We start from the raw sequence: 18,537 nt of genomic DNA on the forward strand, positions 1-18,537 counted from the left end.
CTAATTCAGTGTGAAAACTCGGGCCTTTCCTTTTTTGTTTTGGTCTTGATCATCATCCTTCTTCTTTGGAGGCTCTGGACAATTGAGAATGATGTGTCCAGGCTTACCACACCTAAAGCACACGTTCTTCCCGAACCAGCATTCACCCATGTGGAGTTTATTACACTTAGAACAGGGGGTAATACTTCCACTCGTCCCACCAATGCGAATTCCTGTGTTTGGCCTTTTATTGTACCAGTTGCGTCTGTTCTTGCTTTGATCACTCCACTTCCTTTTCCCCAACGACTCCTTGCTCTGCTGGGCATACTGTTCAAATAAGGTCCTCTGATATGATATAGCATGAGCCCTTTCCAACATTTCACGATATGAGGTGAAACGATGGGACATAATGATTATGCCGATCTCAGGGCACAGTCCATTCTCGAACCTCCTAATCTTCTTAACTTCTGTATCCACCAAGTGCGGCGCATACCTTGAGAGCTGCTCAAACTATCTTTCATAATCAGTAAGTGACATGTTCCCCTGTCTGAGCTGCAGAAATTTTGATTCCTTGAAGTCCCTCAAAGCCTGTGAGAAATATTTTGCCATCACTTCGTCTTTAAACTGCTCCCAAGTCAGATTAGCTCTTCCGTCCCTGTACGTCAAACAGATTCCCACCAGGACTAGCTGCTCCAATCAACATAAATTCTGCGCATAATATTTTCTGTGCATCCGTACAAGCAATGTGTCGAAATATGCACTCCAAGCCTCTTATCCACTCTTCGACAACCAGTGGTTCAGAATTATCGTCAAAAGTGGAAGGCTTGTACCTACGAAACTGCTCAACCACTGAGACAGCTCCAGGGGCAAAATGCGGTGCATTCTGCTATGGCAGTGCATTTTGTGGTGGAGGTGCTTGATTTTGCTTGCTCAACTCTTTTACTGCTCGTAGTAAATCACGCATCAAATTCGTATGAGTAGGTGGTGCCATTTTCTAAAATTTATTATGAAGTTACAATCACATTTCAGCCCTAAGTCTATCACAATATACTTATTTTTATCGTAATACATATCATCAATTTAGTGGGGAAATAAAGTGCATATCTTAAAGATTTAGATGTAAGCAATCTAAAATATTGAAATTATTGAAAACATCTAAATGCATTCATTTTCTCACCCTTTTACATACCTTAGAGTCATTGGAGGGTGGCCGATTGGTGGTCGTTGAGTGCCAAAGATCATTCACATATTTAATGACTTTAAATTGACATTATCATTAAATTCATAAATCTTTTGAGAGAAAAAATATATTAACCTTTAACAAATATTATGCAAAGAAACGAGTAAACAAATAAACATTTTATTACACATAACATTTAAAACATGGAAAATTCAATATTTATATAACATCACGCATTTTTTTTTTATAATATATGAATATTTAAATTTGACTGTTCATATGAACAGTTTAAGACACTGTTCATCGTGAACAGTAATCGTCACTGTTCACCGTCCATGCCCAGATTTTTTTTTTACTCGAATTATTTTAAAATACATATGGGTCTACAGGAAATTAAACCTATGCTCTGATACCAAATTGAAATGACCCAAATCTTTTGAAATTTAAAAGGGTAAGTCGTTACCAGAAGATACTTTTAAAAATAAATGGATTTATGATAAAGTTATCAAAGTATAATTTACATGCAATACCCAGATTGTACGAAATTCAACCTTATTAATCTATGTACCCATGCGGTACATGAAAACTCCCATGCACTAAATAATTGATAAAATGACACAATTAATTATAAAGAAGGTAAATAAAAGATGTCTAAATATTTAAAATTTACGCCTAAACAAATTTGACGTCTCGCTAATCATAACCTAAGTAATATAGAGATCAACTCATTTATTTATAAAAAATTGAATTGATTAACCTGTAATCAGTGTCTTTACAATAATAATTAAAAATCTAGTCTCGACAAAATGATTGATACTCTAATTAATAAAACATGTCAAAGACTTTTCACAAATGGCAAAATTTACACCCAACTACAATTTTTATTCTTTTTTTTTTTTTTAAATTTCTGTTCACTTATTATTTTATTTTATTTTTTTCACATCCTATTTATATTTATGCAGTGAGTAGAAAACATGACATCACTTTCACCAATTAATACCATCAATTTGGGTCTCATTAATTACACATGCAAGGCCTCAATCAATTACCCATCTTGAAAGGAAACAACTTGACGTACAGTACACCCAAAATTCTCAATTCATGTGATAAGATCAACCATACTCTATTATGTGTTATTCTAAATAATTGATTGTGAATAAAGTTTTGGTTCCACCAATATAAAATAATGAAAATAAACCATAAAAACATATTGAAAACATCTAAATGCATTCATTTTCTCACCCTTTTACATACCTTAGAGTCATTGGAGGGTGGCCGATTGGTGGTCGTTGAGTGCCAAAGATCATTCACATATTTAATGACTTTAAATTGACATTATCATTAAATTCATAAATCTTTTGAGAGAAAAAATATATTAACCTTTAACAAATATTATGCAAAGAAACGAGTAAACAAATAAACATTTTATTACACATAACATTTAAAACATGGAAAATTCAATATTTATATAACATCACGCATTTTTTTTTTATAATATATGAATATTTAAATTTGACTGTTCATATGAACAGTTTAAGACACTGTTCATCGTGAACAGTAATCGTCACTGTTCACCGTCCATGCCCAGATTTTTTTTTTACTCGAATTATTTTAAAATACATATGGGTCTACAGGAAATTAAACCTATGCTCTGATACCAAATTGAAATGACCCAAATCTTTTGAAATTTAAAAGGGTAAGTCGTTACCAGAAGATACTTTTAAAAATAAATGGATTTATGATAAAGTTATCAAAGTATAATTTACATGCAATACCCAGATTGTACGAAATTCAACCTTATTAATCTATGTACCCATGCGGTACATGAAAACTCCCATGCACTAAATAATTGATAAAATGACACAATTAATTATAAAGAAGGTAAATAAAAGATGTCTAAATATTTAAAATTTACGCCTAAACAAATTTGACGTCTCGCTAATCATAACCTAAGTAATATAGAGATCAACTCATTTATTTATAAAAAATTGAATTGATTAACCTGTAATCAGTGTCTTTACAATAATAATTAAAAATCTAGTCTCGACAAAATGATTGATACTCTAATTAATAAAACATGTCAAAGACTTTTCACAAATGGCAAAATTTACACCCAACTACAATTTTTATTCTTTTTTTTTTTTTTAAATTTCTGTTCACTTATTATTTTATTTTATTTTTTTCACATCCTATTTATATTTATGCAGTGAGTAGAAAACATGACATCACTTTCACCAATTAATACCATCAATTTGGGTCTCATTAATTACACATGCAAGGCCTCAATCAATTACCCATCTTGAAAGGAAACAACTTGACGTACAGTACACCCAAAATTCTCAATTCATGTGATAAGATCAACCATACTCTATTATGTGTTATTCTAAATAATTGATTGTGAATAAAGTTTTGGTTCCACCAATATAAAATAATGAAAATAAACCATAAAAACATATAAAAAAATTGTATCCCAAATCTTGAATCACAGATCCACATAATAATAAAATTAAAACAAAAGCTAAAAATAAAATCTTTGGACACGTTACGCTGGATTTTATTTATTATCCCAAATATCTTGGCACTACAACTGCACCACACCGCCAGTCAATCAACGACCTGGTCTAACCTGTGAGGAGTAGGGAAAAGGGTGAGTACATGAAAATACTCAGTAGGGTACGAGTAATTGTGCAATCCCAATTAAAGGTATTAAATCATGCATCAAAATAATCATACCGTCATGTCATATCTTTAGAATAGGTAAGAGCTCATATCATATCATATCTATGGTACCGGATGGCCATAACATACATATCATAATCATATTATATCACATCATAACTTTCATAAGTATAACATTTATCAACATGAAGAAATAATTTAAATGGGACGAACCACTTGCACCTCGTAATCTTACTTTAATTTAATTTTTGGAGGACAAAACAATAAAATCTCGTTCTTCTTTCTTTTCTACCTCTGTTGTGTTTTCTGTGCTTGCATATAATTTTTGTGTGTGTCCCCTTCATTATACATGTATCTATATACCTAGTCAATAATAACCTACCCTCAAGAGTTGTTACGTAGTAGGAGATGTGTGCTTAATTGGATAAAGTTGAGGAAAGAGAATCTTAAACAAATCTAAACAAAAAGATTTTTACATGTGTCAATTTGAAATCTCCAATTAAGACCTTCCCATACATGTGATGTCACCCACATTCATTCAAAATCTAATTAAGGTAAGATAAAGTAGAATAAATAAATATATAAAAAGATAAAACAAAAGTGGAATAACTTTTTTCTCTCTCTCTCTTTCTCACTCACGTGAATAACAATTCAAATCCATAAATCAATAATAATTTAAGGTTATATCTTCCAACGTCGATAACTTAGGCTCTGCTAATCCAAATTAACTTTTTCTCGAGCCTAAAATGCGTCTTTAATTACGATCTATCCAACAAGCCCAATATCCGTATACTGATTATCGTCCCGTCAAAATCTACATTTTAAGCCCAATAAAATAAAAATTTACCTTATATATACAGTAGTCCCTAAACTTTCAAAACATTAAAATATAACATAAAAAATTAAATTATATTCTATGAAATTTTGGGACATTACATCCTAGGCCGTGTCAAACTTTCCAAAAATTGAAAATACGATTTTCCATATAACATCGTCACTCGATCGAAAAGCGAGCGACGCCACTTCGCTCGAGTGAACATCGAGCGACGAGCAAGTGACGACCATTCTGCTTCCTCTCGCTCAAGCGGTGGCAGAGCGAACAGCTAGCAAACTTTTAGCACCGTGACCTTGATTTGAACCAAATCACTCAAACCTTAGTCCCTACCATCTAGCTTTGCTAAATTGCACCCTAAGTCCCTGAGTTTTATAACATTGTACAATTGAGTCCCTGACTTTTACAAATTTACTATTTAATCATTTTATCCACAGAATCATCAATTACACCTTTAGATCTAACAAACTCCCCATTTGACATTCCGTGACAAAACTCTACAAATAAAGTCAGGACGATAAAAAATAAGTCAGGACTTGACAACCAAAAATTAAACTACCCAATAAATCCAATCACTGAGTCTTACATTCCTTCGTGTACCTGTTTCATGAAATCCACAAACTCATATACCCAATATAAAAGCACGTGATACAAGAAATATAAAAATTAATTAAAGTTCTTAATCACAAATCAACGTAACAATTTGAGACGTGAAATTGATATCAATCAAAACACCAACCAAGACATCAACACCACTAAACATCAAAACTCAAACAGATGGATGTGATATGGAATGCAATGCAACGCTCCCCCTTACTGCAAGCTTTCATGTTTTTATGCAATAAGTAATTGTATTTATGTCTCTTCTCAACGACCCCTAGACATAGCAAAGCGATGCGATGCAATGCAAGTGATAACAATCAATGACATCATGTGCACGCATATGCAGTCGCTCTCCTAAGTGTATGCTCAATCATCATTTTTATTCTCCCCCTCAGCCTCATTTACACATTTCTCTCCCCCTTTTTGTCACAAATGCTGAAGGGACATACATTAAGGTCAAGTCGAGTAATAACACATAATAATAAAAAATGCAATTGATAGCATGCAAAAGCAAAATCAACAAGTAGTATAACTCCCCCACATACTTAGTTCAGTCCAGAATGGAGTAATAATATAAGTGACTCATGTGTGTAAAGTGTCACTGATCCAATGTAAATAGGACTTCAAACCTTAATTTTGTGAAAAGGGACATGCCAATCACTGCTAATAAATATGTTCTCCTACTAATGAGAGTCAAACTATATAACGCGCAATAGGACATATACTTATTATTTTTACTTATTTCCTCCTTAATATGAGCTTATTTGTTTTTCAAATTTTCAAAGTATTTCAGCTCATCGTATTTTTCATATTTTTCTCATTTCTCCATCTCATTAATTTTTCATCTTAAGTGCAGGTTCTTCTCCATTAGGTGACTAAAATGACCCTTGTAGCGAGCTTTAGGCCGGTTAGCCTAAGTTAGTTGACCATAGGCCCCAGGTTTTAAAAAACCCCACAGGCTTAATTGCTCGAGTCAAATAAGCCCCGAAAAAGAACATTAAGATATGAGCATTTAAAATTGGGGAAAATTTTTGGGTTAAGGTCTACAGAAATTGGTCAATTCATGTTCAAAGTCACCCCATCAACATGTAACAGTCATCCCAAATCTCACACACGCGGTAGCATCCCACTAACAAATTCATAGTGTGTATAGTGCAGATGGTATATGAAGACACTTATAGATATTAATCCAACTAGACATAACCAAGCAACGGAAATTATTCTACAACTTATCAATTTTAGCTCCTACATGATACAACGTGCAAGCTCTAAGTCATGTGTCATGCTGTAAAAATTTTCATAACCAACTATTTTTGTTTTTTTCAATTTTTCAATGTTTTTGTGCTTTTCATTTTTTCTAAAATGAATGCTCCACACACAAAATAAAATAAAGTCAAGCACACAAAGACAAAAATAAACATGCATGCACCAAAACTCGTAGGTAACAATGCACGTGCATGAAAAATAACAAAACAAATACAAACAATATACATGTGATGCATGCACCAACTATATGTCAATTAAGAGCCAAGCATGCATCAAAAATACCTAATCAAGTAGGTATATAAATGTTCTTTCCTTTAAGAGCACCACGATCTCTAACCAAATTTGGAAGATCGCTTTTCTTCACCCAAACCTGTCTAGAGAAAGGATTGTTTCCAGACAGCTGTGTCACCAATTAAGTCAAACGTTTCACTTGATCAGTAAGGAATCCAATTTGACCAACAGACACCTGGTTTTTGTTCTTTTTCAAGCTCAAGTCTTTCCTATTGTTCAGGTAGTGATGACACTTAGGGCGGATGTAACCTAACTCTCCACAGTGAAGACATGTAGGGATAAACTTAGGAATTGTGATATGCTTACGCTGATTTCTATTCCTAGGCCGACGGGTCCTACGACGTCTGATAGACCTACGTCCTGAAGTTCCCACAACATTTGGTATGGGGTTAGTCACAATGTTTGGCTAGTCAGTAGCACGAACAAAGATGGTCTATGATGTACTGGCAACATTCAGATCAAAATCTAGACCTTCTTTATCACCAGCCGGCTTGCCTATTCCTAAAATATTATCTAGCCTTTCAGAATTGTTAGAAAAAACAAGTAACTGAGACCTAGACAACTCTAGCTCACTCTCAAGGTGTTTAACCTGAATAGCTAAGGTCTCATTCACAATGGTCAGCTCACTTACTCTCCTAAAGGACATCTCATTCTTACTGGTGAGATCACTAACACGGGCCTCTAATTGGTCCTTCTCTATCTTAAGCTCTTTCACTTTCTTGCTCATTGCCTGGTTAGTGGCTAAGATCTTGAGGCTTTCCTCATACATCCTTTCACAGGCTGTTTCTAGATCTTCCGCACTTCCACTTTCATCACCAGAATTCTCACTACTATCTAAGTCCTCTGTCCTTTCACTCCACTGATTGGATCAACTTTTACTCTTAACAACGAAGACCACATATTTTTCACTCTCCTCACGGGTGGATTTCTCACTCTGATTTTTCAAGTTAGACTCGTCATCAGTGAGAGTAGTATTCATAGCCTTCTCTTCAAATCTCTTGGCACTAGGGCACTCATTCCTCACATGACCGAAACTGCGATAGTTATGGCTTCATGGCTTCTCACGAATTTAGATTTCTTCCTAGATTCACTCGGGCCACCTCTTTGTCTTTCTTGAGGCTTCTTCTTATTCCTAAACATTTTTTGAAATTTTTTAGTTAAGTAGGCCATCTCCTCATCATTGGGTGAATCAGAATCAGAAGATTCCATCCGGATATTCCTAGCGATTTTTAAGGCTATGAATTTTTCCTTAGCTGGATTGTCTAAGGTCAATTCATAGGTCTGGAGGAATCCAACTAACTCCTCTACCTTGATAGTGTCTATGTCCTTACTCTCCTCAATTGATGTGACTTTAGGCCTAAAACGCTCAGGTAAGGATCTAAGAATCTTTCTCACTATCTTAGGCTCAGGGATTTTCTCACCTAGGTTGAAGGACGAATTTACTATGTCATTTAAGCTCGCATAAAAGATATCAAACATCTCATCGTCTCTCATTCTTATCTCTTCAAACCTAGTGGCCAACATCTGCAACTTAGAACTCTTAACTGTCTAAGTTCCCTTATGTGTGGTTTCTAAAATATCCAAAACTTCCTTTGCTACCTCACATATGGACACTCTCCTAAACTCCTCGAGGGAAATTGCCATAAATAGGGAATGGAGGGCTTTGCTATTTAAATTACAGCTATCCAATTGAGCTCTAAACCAGTTCTCAACAAGGACGGGAGAGACTACACCATCTATTGTGGTACTAGGGGCTGACCAACCATTTACCACAATCTGCCAAACACACTCATCTAAGGATTTCAAAAACGCCCTCATTCTCACCTTCCAACAAGCATAATTGTTCCCATCAAAGTGGGGTGGCACATTCAACGACATACTCATCTAGACTAATGTAAGGTCACGATTCGCACTTAGGCTCTGATACCACTTGAAAGTTCAAGGAACTTTCTACAACCACTTAGAAATTCACAGGAATGTTTTACTATGTCCAATTCAAAATTTAGCGTTATCAAATTTATGTTCCAATTTACCGTTTGACCTTACGTGCAAACTTAATACAATTAATTGTAACAAGTCACAGATTAATTGTTGTCTAGGTGATTAAACATATACGTCCAATTAAGTCTATGTTGAATTGTCAGTTTGCGTAAAGTAAATAAAACAGTAACAACACCAACTCACAATATGATGACGAAGAAACCCCAATGTGGTGGGTAAAACTCCGGGACGAAGCAACTAGTTTCCACTATAACAATCCAGCCAGTACAAGTTATGTCAAACTTCGTACCAAGTCAGACCCGTTGTTCCAGTCTCACGATCTACTGTCGTAGATACTGCTAGTCTCTTGCTAGCTTCCCGATCTACCTCCTGCAGTCCAATTTGCTGTCCAATACAGCCTCCTAGTCTCTAGCTGATTGTATCACCAAGTGGAATTCCAAGAACTTCCTGTTCTTATCCAGTTCCTACGCTTGTCGTCCACCTCTCTCAATCTCCCAATGATAGAGTCCCTTCCTCGACAGATGAAGAAGTCCAAGTGTTTTGTGAAGCAAATAGTGATGTTTTTTCCCAACAGTGGATTGCCCGAATCACAAGGTGTTTATGGATGAATTCCTTGCTCAGTTCTACCTTGAATCACTTGAGAGAATATTGAAGATGATATCTATGTAAAGCACAGTCTGACAATCTCTCTTTCACGTTCATGGCCTTTGTATTATAGTTGGGGGCAATTAGGAGTCCTAGGCCGTGTCAAACTTTCCAAATATCAAAAATACGATTTTCCATATAACACCGTCGCTCGAGTGAACATCGAGCAAGGAGCGAACGACGACCATTCTGCTTCATCTTACTTGAGCGGTGACAGGGAGAACAGCTAGCGAACTTTCGGCAACGCGACCTTGATTTGAACCAATTACTCAAACCCTAGTCCCTACCATCTAGCTTTGCTAAATTGCACCCTAAGTCCCTGACTTTCATAACATTGTACAATTGAGTCCCTGACTTTTACAAATTTACAATTTAGTCTTTTTGTCCACAAAATCTCCAATTACACCTTTAGACCTAACAATTAGTATCAGAATCAATCGATCAATGCAGTGACATTGATCTTTTGTTACTTTCTATTCTTCTTCTAGTAACTATCTTTCTTTCTCTCACTCAAAAAATACTTTTCACCAATGGCTATTCAAAAATTCCTCCATGGAAAATTGGCTGGCTTATCGTCGGAGAAACCCTGGAATTTCTGTCGATGGGCAGGAAAGGAACCCCGAAATGTTTATCTGTAAAGAGAATGAATAGATTTTCAACAAAACTTCATTACTTGGCGAAAAAACAACAATCCTACGTGGATTTGCTGGAAATGAGTTCTTATTTTCTAATGAAAATGCAATGATATTTTATGTACATAATGGTGTACGCACAGTATTAAACCCCCTCACATGGAGAGGACATACACAAAATAAAATATTCGTGAGCCCTCCATGTGAGGAGGATGTAATCCATTGTGTACACCTCATGGTGTACACGTAGCATTATTGATGAAAATAAACTTGTAACTTAACGGTGGCCAAGAAATGTGTAGAAAATTTTTCCTACTTCTCTACAAACCTCAATCAAAGAAGAATCACTAAAAATGAGTAACCTCCTGCCAGGTTTTTTTATAACCTAATGCATTGCAGAATCACGTGGGAGTTATGAACTCCATTGCACGAGAACATCTCAAAATGAACTGAGTTTTGAACAGAGAAATCACTGTTTTACCACTAGCAAAACAATGTACTTTTGCAATGACATGTAGGTTGTTCTTGAGCATTGACAATCCAAAACATATTGCAAAATTTGAGAAGCCATTTCATGTTTTGGTTGCTGGCGTTTAATGTTTCTGAAAAGTGACCACCCTCGTGCCTAGATCTGGCCTTCAATATGTAGACTGACAATTTAATCTTAAGGTGCCACTGCAATAAATTGTCACATCAATCAGTCACATATGAATCTTGTACAAAAGATCTCTTGAGAGGATGTAAATTGGAAGATGCCTTTTGTAAATGGGAGAGCCGGATTGCAACATATACGACACTTCGGCCATAAAGAGCTAGCCTCGACATGGCACCTCAATTAAAATGATACATCACCTCAATTACCTTGTATGGTCTCACCTCGACCAAGAAGGGGGTGACGTGGAGCGCAAGCCTTGTTGATTTTCTTATATGACTACCACGTTAGTGATGATTTGGAGCCTCTTCATAAGAGGCATAACAAACACCACATTTCCATGGCATCAAAGTGCAAATATGGACCAATAATGCTTATGCTGACTGAAGTCACTGGGCAGGTGCGGTACCATTTCTGTGATGGAACTAGCACTTAGTCACCTGCCAACTGCTGTACAAGGCAATGATTTCAAGCTTGGAGATTCTCAGGCACTTAGTTGAAATTCTTGCTCTCTAACATATTCAGTACTTGTAGATTGATTTTGTAGAGCCAGATAGATGAATAATGTAGATCATGTATCGTGCCAAGCAAAACTATGAAGAGAATTATAACATGTAGAACCTGAAATGAGGGCTAGGAAAATGAAGAGAAAGAAAAATAAGAGGAAAACAACTGGAAGGCAAAATTATGGTTATTCAACTTTCAAATTACACCTTCAATCTTCTTACAACTACAACTGAAACTCCACTTTAGCATATTGCAAGACAACATTAGAGACAAAACAGACAGAATTTCCTTTTTGGCTTGTACATAAACTTAACTGGAGATCATGCATGGACATCATAATATCAGCATACCCCCAGCTTCATATCAACAATGTGCTCCCTTAAGCTAACTAGGTGCACCCATTTCCTTCAGAAACAGAAGATATGAGATATGAGACCTTTTTTTACCACCTTTTTGACATGAGAGGCGTTGGTTCTATATTCCAACACTTTTATCATCAGACAAGTAAGAATCAATTGCAGAATAATAGATATCGGTCACTTTCTCAATGTTTATAGCCATTCAAGAAAAAGCAAATTTTAGGAAGCTTCATAAGACTAATTTGGAATTCTAACGTCATTCATTTCTGAGTCAATTGATGCAGTCACTACACAAACATTATTATGTTACAACCTGCATACAATTCAAGTACAAGATAGACATCAACCGCATTTCAAGCATGCAAGGATATCTCACCCCAGATTTGACGCAATGTCTTTCCAAGGTCACTATAAAATCTTCGTGCTGCAGGATCAAAAACTTTTGCTTTCACAGCTTCCTGGATAGCAGACAAGAACTCTCGCCTTGTTTTCGCAGAGACCATCACATAATTCGAACCATGGATTGTAGCCAGGTCCACCAGCTGAAGGAAGGAAAGAGGTAATAGTTTGCTTGAGAGATCTTCAGAACCATTAACATAAAAGCATGAATAAAGAAAGACATTGGTTATTGGTTCAAGCATGAATAAATAAATGCAAGATCAAAAAAGAAAGACATTTGTTATTGCTGTTATCTCTCTCTATAAATTCTCTCAGATGGTTTTGAGTTAAAAAAAAAACAAAAAAACAAAAAACAAAAAAAAAAAAAAATCTTTAGAAAAGCTTGATACAAGCAAAAGGTCAACAGCCTTCAAATAATTCCCCCAGGCATCTACTTTTTCTAGGTCGTTTGGTAAATGACTACCGAAAATTATGCACATTGCTCAATAAAAATACCACATATTGTTAAATGAATTACGAATTATCATAACAGCCTCCCAGGTAAGTTTTCAAAATGACTACTTATAATCTTTAGACACCACAGATACTGGATTAGTGAAACTATATGATACAAGAATATAAATTTTCATTAATATTGGATTAAATCTAGGAAATAAAGAAGCAAAGAGTAGGGACCTTTTCCTTTTTTCTGAAGTAAAAAATGTGAATGAACAAAAATAACTTGCCTGCTGCAACCAAGGTATTATAGAATTCACAAATCTTTGCTCCAAGAAGTATGATGCCAAAATGCTTAAAAGGTCACTTGCAATCTTTTCTGATAGATTTTCAAGAACAGGGCCCATTCTATCCAGAAGCTCAAACAAAACAAGTTCATTACAAGAACGTATAGCTTCCATATATGCCGAGTCTAGATCCCCACCAGACAAATAACTTTTCACAATATTCCATGAGTAATTGTTGGTTTCTGGTTTATTTAGCCTGGTAGTAGTTGGCATTGGAGCAAAGACATTGTCACTTCTTGGTTGGTCACCATGAATTTTTGGACCAGAGCTTGTCCGTGTGCCCTTCCCAACAGAATTTCTGCTTAGCTTAGGAGTGGTATCAGTCCACATGTCTATGCCTTGCTTGCTTAAGTTGCTTGGTCTGGTCCTAGTACATGTTTTGTCCTCCCAAACTTCTGTATTTTTGGTTTGAAGTAATGCAGGCTGTCTATTGTGTATATCCACAGATGACCTTGGAGTGCATGTAGAAAGTCTAGGAGAGGCAACGCTAGGGCTTCCTTTCAAAAATTTTGTTGCCAATGCATCTGAATATCTTCCACCATGAACAAGTTCATGTGCCATTTTATCTACCACTTGTTCAAGATTGGACACCTTCAACTGTACTGCTGACATGCTATCCATTATGCTGTTTGAGAACACCTAAAATAGAAATACAGAAACTGTTAATATTAGCATAATAGAAAATCAAAATACATGAATAAAAAATTGTGTAAACCTTTTTTTTTTTTTTTAAATTGATCGTTAGATAGAAAAAATGGGGAATACAAAAATACAGGACTACAACTTGTCTTCTTTTATGCTTTGAAGGCCAAGTAATGGTTTAACTAACAGGCGTAATCAATTTAATATTAGTAAACAGATCTCAAGATCTGAGTCTCTTGCCTCGAATTTTAGGCATACCATGTGCCAAATGCTTACTTTCTTGTAGCAAGAATCTTACACAAATACTGGTTTGTAAAAAGGAGTTTTCTCTGCAGTTGAAAACTTAGAGCTCCTCGTAAAAAGGTTAGAAAAACAAGGCGGAGTGCCAGTTGTTAAAGATCACAAGTCCAGTTTGCAGTAGTAGTAGAGGTATCTACTAAGTCAGCTACAATGAAGAATCAACCTTACCTTTAACAAATCCATCAAATTTGACTGCTTAGTTTCAATCTCTAAAAGCTGCTTCCGAATTAACACCAATTCTTTTTCTGTTTGTGAACAACAGCCATGCATTATGTGAGAACTTGATTCAGTAACAGTGGAATCCAAGCTCCTGCGATCACGCATGTTAGCAACATATCTTTGCTCTTCTATACTAACTTCTTCAGCAGCAAATCGCTTACTAGTTCCGGTTGATTTCACCAAACTGACATCGTCAAGAACATCACAATGAGCTGTGACAATCTTTGACTTGATGCTTTCGGAGAAAAGATCAGAAACAGAAGATGATTCCTGTTTGTCATCTACATAACCATTATCTTTGTTACTCCTCGTGTCAGCATTGGTGATTTCACATCTCTTGGTAACCGAGCTACCCTCAGATTCTTCGTTCTGAATGTCTGTCACAGAAATTGTACGACTTTTTGGAACTGCAATTTGTATTTGCCAATCATTTGTTTCAGAATTCTGAGGTTTCTCAACATGATTTCTGAGAGGATTTCTCAAAGATAGAACCCTTCTTTTGGACAAGTCACCACTAAATTTCTTCAGTGTGACATCCTTCAGCATCGTCTCACCAGTACTAGTAACATCACCATAGTCATCTCTATATGCAGTTTCTGCATGATGTGAACGAGTGTTACATACAAATATACCAAAGCCTGTAACACCAAAGATGATGAAACAGACAATAGGCACATGGTTGCATCAAACAACAGAAATTGAGCAATTGCGTAAAATTCACTGAATGATTTATCTTAATGAAATCTAGGACAATATTGTTTTGTCTTTTTACCTTTTCTGCCTTTTGCTTCTAGGTCCGTGGAGTTAACTATAATCTCCTAATTTCTCAATACTCACAGGCCTATATTAAATTTCTAGTCATTGGTACTCGCTATCAGTGATGCTCAACATTATTGCTCAGGAGTAAGATACATTAGTGCTTGGTATAATCATAAAAAACTTTCAAGTCCTAAACACAAAAACTGGCTTATCAAGGAAAACTACATGATACAAGGACAGCCTGTATTATGTCATCAACAACCAGTTGAAAACCCTCTTCAGTGTTAGGTCCACTGTCTAGGTCGATCAACAATTAAATCTAAAAATCATTTTCCATTAAAAATCTTAAATTAGAAAAAATTATTTATTGTAAACATCAATCAACAAAAAAATTTAGCATTAAAACATACAAAAACCTCATTAAAATGTGTAAGTTCATCGCTAATAATCCTCTTTGTAGAAATACCAGGGTTTATGAATTAATTATAATCAACTGTATATGTTAAAAGGAATTAGGTTCTTGCAGAAGTTCGCCTCAGAAAACTTCACTAAATCCATAGAGAATGATAAGTGTGCTAGTCATTTCAAGTCAGTGTCAACAACGTAAAAGGAAGGGAGTCATTCAAAATTTTCCCAATAGAAAATGTAAAGCTAACATTAGATCAGGTAACAAAAGCAATAGATACAGCAGCAACTCTGTATCTGGTTGTTGCTAGAACATAAAAGAACATGGGACTTTAAACCTAACCTTTGACAGAAGATCCAGCTTCTGAAGGTTCGGGAGTAGCAGACCCTAAAAGATTTTTCCAAAGATGCAAGGCCTGCAGAGCTGTGTCTCTAACCGGTTTCACCTACTCAGAGAAAAATGAATATGAAAATCCAACTTAAGCATCAACAAATTGTAGCTCATGGAGCAGTGAATTACTGAATGACACAGCTAACCTTGTCGAAACGACATGATTCTAAACAACGGATGCATGAAGACCTAAAAGAACCCAGGCACGCTCCACCACAAGAAGCAATATCCCTTAATGCTAAAGAGGCAGCTTTGCGTGTTGCCCAGTCACTGTTCTTGAGTGCTTCCTGGATGCTAGTTATTGCAGCAGATAAAGCGCTATGTGTTGCAGCACCACCAGCCTGAAACAATTTGAGAAGAAACTAAATTCATATTGATTTTATAGTAAGGGCACTCTGTAATATGTTAGAAACGCATACTAACATTATATAGCAAGATGCATTATCCAAATAATGCATAGCTAGACAGAGTTAGAAGACGAAATTCACACATAAATACATTAAATGACCAAGTTAAATTTTTGACGCATTAGTTACACCATCCTTCTATTTCCAGTATGGGATTATTAATTTCCAAGTGTTGAATAGAAATGCTCAGGCATAATAATTTTTAAAACTCAAGGAACAATTGGAAGGCCTTACATGACAATGCATCTATTCTTAAATTAGAACAACTGTTTGGTACTTATTAAGCAAATGCCACTACACCAGAATACGTTTCTTTTAATGGATGCAATGTATTATTCACAAGACGTCTTCACATATCATCAAAAGATGCCAGAATGGAGAAACCAATTGAACAGCAAATTTATGAGCATTTGGGAGAAACAGACCTGAATGATACTTCTATTCAACTCAATGATTGCTGGTTTTGCCATGAAATGAGGATTCTTAAGCAACTTAACAGTCCTTGCCAACATCTTCTGCAAAATTGAAGCAGGAGGATTGTGGATGCTGTCAATGACCCGTGACAAACACAATGCTGAACCAAACTGCACCTGCTTGTTCTGCTCACCCAATGATTCGAAAAGAGGCCTCGCCAGCACAACAAAAACCCCATCATTTTCACCAACACTGCTGTTCAACTTGGAAGCCAAGATTCCCAATGTTTCTATGCATGCATCTCTCACAACAGAATCTGAGTCCTTTAGTCGCTTAACAATGCTAGCTACCATCCTCCCAAGATAGGTTTCAATAAGACCCTCATGAAAATTAGCAAATATGCCCAGCAGGCGAACACATTCTTTACGAACCATGCTTTTCTGCTTGGAATCAGTGTCTAATATGCAAGACAGAAATGGGGCAACCCCATCAGGGGTCAAGCATTCTATGGTTTCCTCAAGCTCCTCAACCCCAATTTGGTAAGTGTCCCTGTCTGCAAGCTTGTTAAGTGCAAGAATCACACGATTTTTCAGCTCGAAGACCACCTGCTGATTATTCACCCGTATATTTCCTTTCCCTTTCACCATATTTATATGTGCCTTTATTTTATTCACCTTTACACTAAACCATAATTTTATGAGATTTTAACTATGGCATTAATCTTTAAAACTTCCAACCCATGGGCCATGGCTCTGCCCTTCAACATTCAAACACAGCATGTCAAGACTCTATCAGATGTTTACTTGCTAAAACATAAATATCCATTTTATGCTAAATAAAAGCAACTGAAACTATAAAAATTGAAAATAATAAATAGTAAACTACAGTAGACAACTTAAATTAAGGTATAACATAGCATAGAGAATCCTTCAGTCTCTAGAAAAAGAAGTTGCCCCATTTGGTTGATGAAAAAGAAATAAGTAATACACACTTGGAAGGGGAAAAAAACATACTAAGAAGTATTCAACTTTACTCCAATCCTCTAAAGACTCAACAAAATAAAATCAAAAAATAACGAAGTGCCCAGAATTTGCAAGCAACCAATAACCTTCACTAAAACTTAGAATGAAATTTTAAGCAAAATATATAAACAATAAACACGTAGTCTCCACAAACAAAAACAGCACGGCATATTCTCTGAAATAGAAAATAATCACTTTTTACAAAATAAAAAGTGCCCAAAAAATCCAAAGAAATATAGCTAGAGCAGAGAGTTACTTGTAAGAGTAGGACAAAGCACTTTGGGTCTTCTTGGGAGAGTTCTATGGGCTAAGAAATATAGGAGCGAAAAACAGACATTGGTAGTAAAATAATTGCTTCGGAACTGGCGAAAGAGAGAGTGAAAATTCCATTTTATTCAAAAATTAATTGGCATTTGGTACTAATTTGAATGTTCAAATTTGAAGATAATAATAGAATATAAAGACGAATCTCAATGTGCAGAAAAGAAGTCAAGAAGCAGAGTTCGAGGAGAGAGAGAGAGAGTTTTGGCGGTTTGGACCGGATTTCGAAATTTAGGGGGAGCGTTTGGTACGTGGCCATGTGTGGGCCTTTCTTCAGCCCTTTGCATAAAATTTGGTGTTATGATGCAAATCACAAAAATATTTGAGAATCTCATTTTCAAAACATTTTCAATGTTGGAAAAAGAAAAAGGTTAATAGTAAAATCAGGTAATTAACGACCTAGTTCTTGGTGAAAGTGATCAGGCCCCGTTAGATTGACCTCCTCCGCCTTTCTTTAATTCACATGAGGTAAAATTCTGATCATTGTACAAGTGAATAAATCTAGGGCATGTTCGGTGATTTTAAAAATTGATTTTTTGACCATTGTGAAAACAGTGGAGGCCACTTGTGAGAAAAAAATCAAAAATTACGACTGAAATGATGAAATAACAATCAAAAAATCAATTTTTTTTAGTGAAAAATCACTCCCAAATGCGGCCCTATTTAATTTGAAAGGCGTTTGACCCCTATTTTTAAGAAAAAAATGAATTTTAGAATGGTAGAGTGAAGGAGAATGTGTGGATGAAAATTTTTTTATTTACGTGTAATATTATTTTCATGAAGAATGTGTAATTGAAAAGAAGTGAGAGAAAAAGTATTTCAAAAAAAAAATGGGAATCAAATGGGCCTT

General features: G+C 35.6%; 1 protein-coding gene and 1 pseudogene across 2 annotated transcripts; one reads left to right on the forward strand and one right to left on the reverse strand.

Moving 5' to 3' along the window:
• Nucleotides 1-9,894: 9,894 nt before the first annotated feature.
• Nucleotides 9,895-11,372, forward strand: LOC111372663 (annotated as a pseudogene).
• Nucleotides 11,373-11,420: 48 nt separating this feature from the next.
• LOC111372682 (TORTIFOLIA1-like protein 2) lies at nt 11,421-17,890 on the reverse strand. 2 transcript variants are annotated; one of them, XM_022995066.1, is made up of 8 exons: nt 17,623-17,890; nt 16,356-17,101; nt 15,670-15,864; nt 15,476-15,578; nt 13,918-14,564; nt 12,751-13,446; nt 12,003-12,168; nt 11,421-11,672 (listed from the first exon to the last, which is right to left on the reverse strand). In XM_022995066.1, the coding sequence occupies exons 2-8, from the start codon at nt 16,989-16,991 to the stop codon at nt 11,656-11,658; spliced, it is 2,460 nt and encodes an 819-aa protein (XP_022850834.1). In that variant the 5' UTR covers nt 16,992-17,101; nt 17,623-17,890; the 3' UTR covers nt 11,421-11,655. The 2 variants fall into 2 exon arrangements, with proteins under 2 accessions (XP_022850834.1, XP_022850833.1); XM_022995065.1 differs by lacking the exon at nt 11,421-11,672 and having other exon boundaries at nt 11,835-12,168.
• Nucleotides 17,891-18,537: the final 647 nt, after the last annotated feature.

The sequence above is a fragment of the Olea europaea genome, unplaced genomic scaffold, assembly GCF_002742605.1.
Source record: "Olea europaea var. sylvestris unplaced genomic scaffold, O_europaea_v1 scaffold1020, whole genome shotgun sequence".
In the NCBI taxonomy this organism is placed as follows: domain Eukaryota; kingdom Viridiplantae; phylum Streptophyta; class Magnoliopsida; order Lamiales; family Oleaceae; genus Olea; species Olea europaea.

Coding starts and splice junctions, on each gene's coding strand:
- LOC111372682 (XM_022995065.1), bottom strand. CDS start 16,991: ATGGTGAAAGGGAAAGGAAATATACGGGTGAATAATCAGCAGGTGGTC. Junction 15,579..15,669: donor AATCATGTCGTTTCGACAAG/GTTAGCTGTGTC, acceptor TTCTCTGAGTAG/GTGAAACCGGTTAGAGACAC. Junction 14,565..15,475: donor AGCTGGATCTTCTGTCAAAG/GTTAGGTTTAAA, acceptor CACATCATGCAG/AAACTGCATATAGAGATGAC.